At 36.4% G+C, this 10418-nt stretch overlaps 1 protein-coding gene across 8 annotated transcripts in view; it reads right to left on the bottom strand.

The window, feature by feature from the left end:
* LOC110462070 (calcium-transporting ATPase sarcoplasmic/endoplasmic reticulum type-like) overlaps positions 1 to 10418 on the bottom strand; it is an 88111-nt gene that overhangs the window by 61071 nt on the left and 16622 nt on the right. For all 8 annotated transcript variants that reach the window (XR_002464232.1, XR_002464230.1, XM_021515872.1 and 5 more), the window contains exon 4: positions 3235 to 3339. Coding sequence is in view for 6 of the 8 variants with exons in the window: in XM_021515872.1 (XP_021371547.1) it covers positions 3235 to 3339 (105 nt within the window). In the remaining 2 variants the exon portion in view is untranslated. The remainder of the gene's footprint in view (positions 1 to 3234; positions 3340 to 10418) is intronic.

Genomic DNA, 10418 nt, shown 5'->3' with positions numbered 1-10418 from the left:
TCAACCGTTTCAAAGTTATGACCCAGGGGTTAAGTCTGCAAGGGTGGGGCAAACCCTGGGGTCAATTCTAATATCATGACTGCATTTGTCTCTTTATGCCCAACAATTGTATATATAGTTTTGGGGTGGGGATCTTAACCATTTCAAAGTTATGACCCAGGGGTTAAGTCTCCAAGGGTGGGGCAGTCCCCAAGGCCATCCTGGAAGCATATGTGCATTCATCTCTTTGTAATCGGCAATTGTCTATATGGTTATAGGGTGGGGATCTCAACTGTTTCCAAGCTGTGACTAAGAAACTAGGTCCCTAGGGGTTCGGTCAGACCCCAGGGTCTATTCTAATATTGTGACTGCATTCGTCTCTTTATGCCCAGCATTTGTATATATAGTTTTTGAGTGGGGATCTCAGCCGTTTTAAAGTTATGACCCAAGGACTATGTTTCCAAGGGTGGGGCCAGACCCTATAGCCATCCTGGGGGGGTGGGTGTCAGCCCCACCATTTGTACAATTTTGAATCCCTGCCTCCCATGAATGCTTCCGACCAAATATGATCGATATCCATGGCATAGTTTTACAGAAGAAGTCGTTTATAGCAATATAGCCAAATTGCCCCCTTTTGGCCCTGCCCTCAGCCCCCTGGGGGGTCAGCCCAACCATTTGTACAATTTTGAATCCCCACCACCTAGGAATGCTTCCAGTCTAATATGGTTGATATCCATCACAATATAGCCAAATACACTTTTTTGCCCCGCCCCTGAGCCCCCTGGGGGTCAGCCACACCATTTGTACAATTTTGAATCCCTGCAACCCATGAATGCTTCCGACCAAATATGATCGATATCCATGGCATAGTTCTACAGAAGAAGTCGTTTATAGCAATTGATCGATATCCATGGCATAGTTCTACAGAAGAAGTCGCTTATAGCAATCTAGCCAAATTGCCCCCTTTTGGCCCAACCCTCAGCCCCCTGGGGGGTCAGCCCCACATTTGTACAATTTTGAATCCCCACTACCTAGGATGCTTCCAGTCTAATATGGTTGATATCCATCACTTAGTTCCAGAGAAGAAGTCGCTTAAAGCAATATAGCCAAATACACTTTTTTGCCCCGCCCCTCAGCCCCCTGGGGGGTCAGCCCCACCATTTGTACAATTTTGATTCCCCACCACCTAAGGATGCTTCCAGTCAAATTTATTAAATTCCAGTCAGTGGTTAAGAAGAAGAAGTCGTTTAAAGAAATTGTTGACGGACGGACGACGGATGGACGGACGACGGACGCCACGGTGTGGCATTAGGTGAGCTAATAAATTGACATTTTTGTCAACAAATCGTTTTTTTTGACTGACAATTATCAACTGATGATATGGAAATAAATAACCACTATTTAACTAGTGATAGGATGGGAAATTCCTAAATTATCAGCCTTTGGTTTTGGTTGAAATAATATGGTCCAATAAATATATGTTAATATCTCCCTTTAATTTTAATTTTACTTAAACAGATGGAATCTCTCGTCCTGGCACTTTAGTAACATGGAGCAGCCTGTTTGGATATAGAAGCCTGGTAGTTTGATGCAGAAGGCCAGGGAATGTCACAAAAATAAATAAAAACAAATTATTTGCAGTGTTTTTTGTTGGGGGTTTTTTTGACATCAAGCATAGAAACTATAATTCATTTCAATTATTGATTATCTGTCTAGGAAACACTAGAAAGCACACAATGGAATTTATATATTAAAATTAAAAGGGAGGGGGCACTGGTCCATGGTCGCAAGCCATCACGCGCATCTGTTTGTTCACAAATTAAAATTTGGCGAAACTGAATCAAGACCCAAAGCTAGCCCTGAGGTACCAGGGCTAGAGAAGAATTTTACTGAATCAAGACCCAAAGCTAGCCCTGAGGTACCAGGGCTAGAGAAGAATTTTACAATTTGAAAATATAGGTAGGACTAGTAAAACTTTAAAAATCTAGGACTAGTGATCTTATTATGTCACCTGCTCACTTGACCTTCAATTGTACTCAGCTGGAAGTCACAACTGCCAGGTACATTTAGCATTACGATCATTTATATCATAATCTGTCAAAATGTAATACTATCTGTCAATGATGCTATAAGGATCCTTCTATTACATGTTTATTTCTGATAATCAGTTTACAGCAAGCTTATAGGACAAAAGTTAACGAAGGTCAGTCGTCATAATAACCCATTTGCTGGGAATTGCTCCCATTTCTAAGGCTGATATCACAACATCAACATCATATAATCCACTATCAACAGAAATCTGATGGATTAAAGTAAAGTGATGCTGCATGTACATGTTTTTTCTTATCCCATTTAATTGATAGTCAGAAAGTGTAGGTGAAATGCATGCTAATTAGTTGATACTTAAATTATATTACATCATAGCACGTTAGAGTTTTTCAGATTTGAGTTTATTTTTAACTAAATTCATGTAATACTATTGTATATGGGATTCCATCAAACGTACTTAAAGGAAAATTAAGCCTTGCAGACAAATTTTAAATCGTTTCTCCATTGATATTATAGAACTTGGGAAAAGCTATAGTAAGCTGGTTTTAAATATCTCCATGAAAATCATCAGAGCACCTTTAGCTCATGTTTCCTAAAGACATATTTACAGTATTTGTGACTTTTTATCATTTTATCTATAGATAATTGATGGTGGCGCATACAACAGGTGTTTCACCTAACATGTCAAACACCACACAGCTAGAAGCCAGCTTGTGTTCAGCAACATCTGTGTTACTGTTTATCCTGCCATGCCCAAAGGTCAAGCATGCTAGGTCGGCAACACATGTTCCTTGTTACCTGTGGGATTACATCTGTAACTTAATACTACACAAGCTTTAAATCCAGTAACCATAGTGACCATTGACCACACCCACAATCTGCATCCCACGTTTTCACCATGGCATTTATACAATCTAGTCCTGTGGACATTTTATTGCCCAGTAAACTGAGTGTTACAATGATATGAGAAGCAATCTAACCTGACTAACATACAATCAGATTCAATGACAAATGGCAATAAAATTCCCTTAGTACTATGAACACACAAATGTCTATGATATATATCAATCCAGTATTCCAGCAAGGCAAGCTTTTCAGTCCCATGATGTTGGGTGTTTTTGATGGATGAAATATATATTATGATGGACAACAACCAAATTATTTAAAAAAATCATTATCCCAAAGACATTTTTCTCCTCCACTTACCTGCCATACTCCTACAACGGCGTTACATATTAAAATCGTCAGAATTACAAATGGCTCTACAAAGGCTGTCACTTGTTCTTCACTCTCCTCAAACCAAGCTAATACCTGTAAATAGAGAAATATACCTGTCAGGTTCATAACCAAGCTTATACCTGTAAATAGAGAAATATACCTGTCAGGTTCATAAAACAAACATATCAACCTCATCTAACAAGAACGATTTTCTGGTTTTTTGTTCAATCAAGCATTTCATTTTTAGCTGGGCCAGCAGATTTTGTGTTGGTAGAATTAGACAATTTTGTAAAGAAATCAGAAAGGGGCCGATCTGTCTCCTTAAACACTGGCTGGATTAAGTGGAAAACTACATAAGAAGTGACTCGATTGCTGAAAAAGAAACTCCGACAAAAATTGACCACAGAAACCTGCAGTCAATCCATCAGTCAGATGCCAAGCAATTTTTTATCGTTTCTGGTTTTTTAGACTTCCTGTAGTTATCTCCCCACAGCTATTTACTTTATATTACAAACCTATAGCTCATGATGATCTCAACCATTTCACGACAAAGTCAATTTATTGCAACACAACCACCGAATGATATTTAAAGTCTTGGTTCTGAATGCAAGTAAACCCAGTACACATAGCTATTTTCAAGTTTTATTGAATGCAACGATATGTTGATCAAGCATCACTATAAAACCACTCATCACGACAGCACCAAATTCACATTACAAAGTTATTTGGCAAGAGAAATGATTAAGTATCACTTTAAGCAAAGCAATGTTGAAATTGTCAACCACATCAAAGAAAAATAAACAAGTATACAGAAATAAAATTTGATTTGGAGTCTGCTTATAACATTGTGGAGACTTGAAAGACAAGCAAGTTATAATATTGCATATTGGTTCTGTCAAATTTTGGTGGACAAATATTGTCAACGACTGGTTACAGAGTCTAATTATTGTCCTGTTTTTCGTCTCGTCTTTCGTATCAGACAATTATCCAACAAATCTAAACATTGCCTTTCATCTTACAGCGGTAATTGGCTGAAGTGAAGCGTCTTTCTTTTGCTGAACTGCCGTAGTATAATTATATTTCCCTCAGGAGATGATAAGTTATACCATTTCTACGGAAAGCTGCTATACCTACATGTAGTTCAAAATTACGGAGTCAAAAGACTTTCATCAAAGCCCGCACAAATACAATGTTTGTAGTAGGATGTAAACAAAACTATCCTCGCCTTTCTCATAGGGTGGATTTGTCAGGCTTTTGGGTTGTTTTTATCCAAATCAATGCAAAATGATACTTTAATTTCTTGCTGAAGATTTTCATCACCTACTGCAAACACAAACACTATCTCGAGTTATGCATGAACCTTTTTTGACACAATGACTGAGGGTTTGCTTTAACGGTTGCCCACTAGGCTGTCAAAGTTCAATCTTTACTAACACTGTTGGTTATTCAATAGTCAATTGTTCTCATAAAGGAAATTTATGAAACATATACATATATATATATATAAAATAAAAACATATATATATATCTGTCCAAACTTTTTGGTTCCATGCAATTATTTTCTACACTTGATACTAATGTGACTTAAATATTATCACTGTATGTAGCTAACGTGGTTATTTTAGGTATTCCATGTGTAGTTGACCAACAGATACATATTGACGAGTATTGAAGACATTATTGATAGATGTATACATATATCAGAAGATTTTGTTTTATTTCAATATTATGATGTCTCTTCAAGTCTGATGATACAACAAAGTTCTGACAGGCCATCAAAATATGTTATCTACGGCCGAAAAGTATAAGACCAAACACATTGCCACAAATGTTAATATAAGCTGTGGAGCACAAACAAATATTTTCATATGAATTCAATATACATGTTTATATAGGAAAAGGCATCTCAAATCTATTTTTGTGAATTTTGATTTGAAGCTTATATCATATGTAAAAACAAATTTAATAAATATTTGTTATCTGATAAATGCTACCAAAATTAATATGCTTCACAAAAATTCACAGAGATACCTTGAGATTTCCATTTATAACATTCCCTGATAGGCTATCTATGAAATAATGATAGATTTTGATTTACGGATGGAGGTTATTCTCTACAGGAGGTAACAAAGACAGATCTACAAAGAGTGTACTGCCAATTACAGGCTGGGTGAACAGGGGTTTGTTTACACAAACATAAATTGTGTACATTGTACATGCACATCTTGTTTACAACCAATCCCCTGATTTTGGTGTATAAGGTCACTGGCTACACACTACCTATATGTATATAATATTGTAGGCACTATTCAATGGTTAAGTCTATAAACTAGGGTCAGGTTTACATGGTGTAAAGCACACTTATGTATTCAGGAAAGATAGGAGACCAACCATTGTCAAGAACAGCTGATTTTGTTTTCATACCAAATATCAATAGAGAAACAAAATATCCAAATAATTCAATATTTGCTGCTATTCAAAAAGAGAATTGGACCATTTATGTAGCCTACTATTGACTACTCAGTGTTGCAAGAAATTTCAACTCTTCCTAACCCTAACCCTAACCAACCCTAACCCACCCTAACCCTCAGAATTAGAGTGTTGCTGCCAATGTTCCAAAAGGGTTTATAACCATGACCAGCACTGAGAAGGGAGTTTACCCCGATACATTGTAGCACATTAAAATACCACTATGTACCCGATACATTGTAGCACTCTAAAATACCACTACATACCTCATACATTGTAGCAAATTAAAATACCACTATGTACCCGATACATTGTAGCACTCTAAAATACCACTACATACCCGATACATTGTAGCACTCTAAAATACCACTACGTACCTGATACATTGTAGCACATTAAAATACCACTATGTACCCGATACATTGTAGCACTCTAAAATACCACTACGTATCTGATACATTGTAGCACATTAAAATACCACTAGGTACCTGATACATTGTAGCACTCTAAAATACCACTATGTACCCGATACATTGTAGCACTCTAAAATACCACTACGTACCTGATACATTGTAGCACATTAAAATACCACTAGGTACCTGATACATTGTAGCACTCTAAAATACCACTACATACCCGATACATTGTAGCACTCTTAAATACCACTACGTACCCGATACATTGTAGCACATTAAAATACCACTATGTACTGTTTGTAGAACACTGTATCAGAAACAGGGGAATCCGTTCCTTGTAGGAAATCCTGTTGATTTTCACCGTTTCATGATTTCCTGATGCTAAACATAATGTATGTCACCTTCAACTTTGCTGTAAAAATATGCAAGTTAGAATTTCTACCCAAGAAATACCAGGTTTAACTTAAATCGCCAACACTAGATAATATACAGACCAATATAAAACTGAACATCAAACAGCAAAATAACCTGGCTATCAGACTGGCCTGTGGACAAGGGTTTGGTCATCTCTTCCTTATAATGTTTGTGTATGAATGACCACACATTTTCTTTTGTGGCTAATTATACAAGCTCCTTTACGTAGAAGTAGTCCTTTCCCTACAATAGCTAGTTAAAGCACCAGGCAAACTACACAACCACAAATCTATATGTACAGACACACAAACACGTACAATGTACATACATACTTTCTTAGAAATACACATCTAGATTGGCTACCTATGGACATTCATGAAAAAGGAAAATCCAGCTCATTAATTTAGACTCAATTTAGCTTTCCTAGTCATTTTTTGGGACAAAGTTCCGTTTCAATACATCCAGTACATGTATATATATCAGTTCATGATGTTTACTTCACAGTAGTAGTATTGTTATTCAGCAATAAACAAATATATACAGAGTAATTATCATTATCATATAAAGTGTTCATATATTTTATTTTAAAGTTCAATTAATTTGTTAATTTTGTGAATTAATCGTAAATGAGACTTGAGTTGATGGAATGTTCACGTATCTGCCAGTTCAAGTTATCACATTTTGGCAACAACCTTTGGAACATTATCAAATTATTGTTACATGCAAATATTTAGCTGCAGGCAGAAATATTGTATGTAGCTTGATCACGCGTAACACATGGACAAATATAAAATCAATTCAGAAGCAAGTGTATATATATATATATATATACAAGCCCCAACAGTGTATATATATATATATATACACAAGCCCCAACAGTGTGTGTATATATATATATATATATATATATACAAGCCCCAACAGTGTGTATATATATATATATATACAAGCCCAAACAGTGTATATATATATATATACAAGTCCCAACAGTGTGTATATATATATATATATACAAGCCCAAACAGTGTATATATATATATATATATACAAGCCCCAACAGTGTATATATATATATATATATACAAGACCCAACAGTGTATATATATATATACAAGCCCAACAGTGTGTATATATATATATATACAAGCCCCAATAGTGTATATATATATACAAGCCTCAACAGAGTATATATATATATATACAAAACCCAACAGAGTGTATATATATATATATACAAACCCCAACAGTGTATATATATATACAAGCCCAACAGAGTGTATATATATATATATAAAAGCCCCAATAGTGTATATATATACAGTATATAAAAGCCCCAACAGTGTATATATATATATAAAAGCCCCAAAAGTGTATATATATACAGTATATAAAAGCCCCAACAGTGTATATATATATATAAAAGCCCCAAAAGTGTATATATATATATATACAAGACCCAAAAGTGTATATATATATATATACAAACCTCAACAGTGTATATATATATATACACGCCCAACAGTGTGTATATATATATACAAGCCCCAAAAGTGTATATATATACAGTATATAAAAGCCACAACAGTGTATATATATATATATGCAAGACCCCACAGTGTGTATATATATATATACACCCCCACACAGTGTGTATATATATATATACACCCCCCAAAAAAGTGTATATATATATATACAAGCACCAACAGTGTATATATATATATATGCAAGACCCCACAGTGTGTATATATATATATACAAACCCCAACAGTGTATATATATATATATGCAAGACCCCACAGTGTGTATATATATATATACAAGCGCCACAAGTGTATATATATATATATATACACCCCCCCACAGTGTATATATATATATATACACCCCCACAGAGTATATATATATATATACAAGCCCCAATAGAGTATATATATACAGTATATAAAAGCCCCAACAGTGTATATATATATATACAAGCCCCAACAGTGTATATATATATATACAAGCCCCAATAGTGTATATATATACAGTATATAAAAGCCCCAACAGTGTATATATATATATAAAAGTCCCAACAGTGTATATATATACACAATGTATATACAAGCCCCAACAGCAGTCGGCAGATGTATGATGTACATAGTAAAGTCGTAAGTTCTTGGTTAACCAGCCAACAGTGCACATCAATTACAGAATTTAAACCCCACATGCAGTGCTCCAGCTGGTGGTGGACACAGGTTCGACTCCCAATAGCAGACTGTTCATGAGGGCAACGTGAGGCAAACTTCTCCATTGTTTGATTCTCAATTTGTTTTCTAATCAACATCACAAAAACCAATAAGTGAATTAGGCCAAACACAAAGCTTTGTATCTGCTCAGTACAATGTCTACCCTTGCTTTGTTCTGTCTACCCTTGCTTTGTTCTGTCTACCCTTGCTTTGTTCTGTCTTCCCTTGCTTTGCTCTGTCTACCCTTGCTTTGTTCCGTCTACCCTTGCTTTGTTCCGTCTACCCTTGCTTTGTTCCGTCTACCCTTGCTTTGTTCCGTCTACCCTTGCTTTGTTCCGTCTACCCTTGCTTTGTTCCGTCTACCCTTGCTTTGTTCCGTCTTCCCTTGCTTTGCTGTCTACCCTTGCTTTGTTCCGTCTACCCTTGCTTTGTTCTGTCTTCCCTTGCTTTACTCTGTCTACCCTTGCTTTGTTGCGTCTCCCCTTGCTTTGTTTCGTCTTCCCTTGCTTTGCTGTCTCCCCTTGCTTTGTTCTGTATACCCTTGCTTTGCTCTGTCTTCCCTTGCTTTGTTCCGTCTTCCCTTGCTTTCCTGTCTACCCTTGCTTTGTTCCGTCTTCCCGTGCTTTGCTGTCTACCCTTGCTTTTTTCCGTCTACCCTTGCTTTGTTCCGTCTGCCCTTGCTTTGCTCTGTCTACCCTTGCTTTGTTCGTCTACCCTTGCTTTGTTCTGTTTACCCTTGCTTTGTTCTGTCTTCCCTTGCTTTACTCTGTCTACCCTTGCTTTGCTGTCTACCCTTGCTTTTTTCCGTCTACCCTTGCTTTGTTCTGTCTACCCTTGCTTTGCTCTGTCTACCCTTGCTTTGTTCTGTATACCCTTGCTTTGTTCTGTATACCCTTGCTTTGTTCTGTCTATCCTTGCTTTGTTCTGTCTACCCTTGCTTTACTCTGTCTACCCTTGCTTTGCTCTGTCTACCCTTGCTTTGTTTCGTCTACCCTTGCTAATTGTTCTGTCTACCCTTGCTTTGTTCTGTCTACCCTTGCTTTGCTCTGTCTACCCTTGCTTTGTTCTGTCTACCCTTGCTTTTACTGTCTTCCTGATTGTATTTTAGCTAATTTGAAACTCTCAAGGCCTGAACCTATTTATTTTGAAAAATTTAAAGCTTTTGTCTACTGACCATTATATTTAGCTACCTATAACTACTGTACACAAAAGCATCAAATATTTAGGAAGAAGACATGTACCACATATTAAAGAATATCACATTTTGCGCAAATTCCAGATTCTGGCACCTTTAATATTTCAGGGTTGGAGAATTATTAACATTCATTTGACAGAAATGTATTTGCTTTAGTTGGCAGGTCAGGCACTACAGAAAATCTGTTTGATTGAGAACATAGTTTGGAGCTCTACCTATATAGCTTAGTCTATTGTAGCAGAAAGCTAGGTTACCTTGCTGTTACCATCCTCCTTTATTTAAGCTTTAAATTAATCACCATCACCGACGAGCTGAAGACTTCTAAGTGTCTTAATGATAGCATCTATACACAACAGTTAACACGAACATATATTGCAATATTAATGCATAATTCATTTGTGGAATCATATTTCTAAGCTGAGATTTCCATTGTACAGACCTTCACAG

Source organism: Mizuhopecten yessoensis, unplaced genomic scaffold (genome assembly GCF_002113885.1).
Source record: "Mizuhopecten yessoensis strain PY_sf001 unplaced genomic scaffold, ASM211388v2 scaffold1425, whole genome shotgun sequence".
Lineage (NCBI taxonomy): Eukaryota > Metazoa > Mollusca > Bivalvia > Pectinida > Pectinidae > Mizuhopecten > Mizuhopecten yessoensis.
Note: the sequence above shows the minus strand (reverse complement) of the source record. Positions and strands in the feature narration are given on the sequence as shown.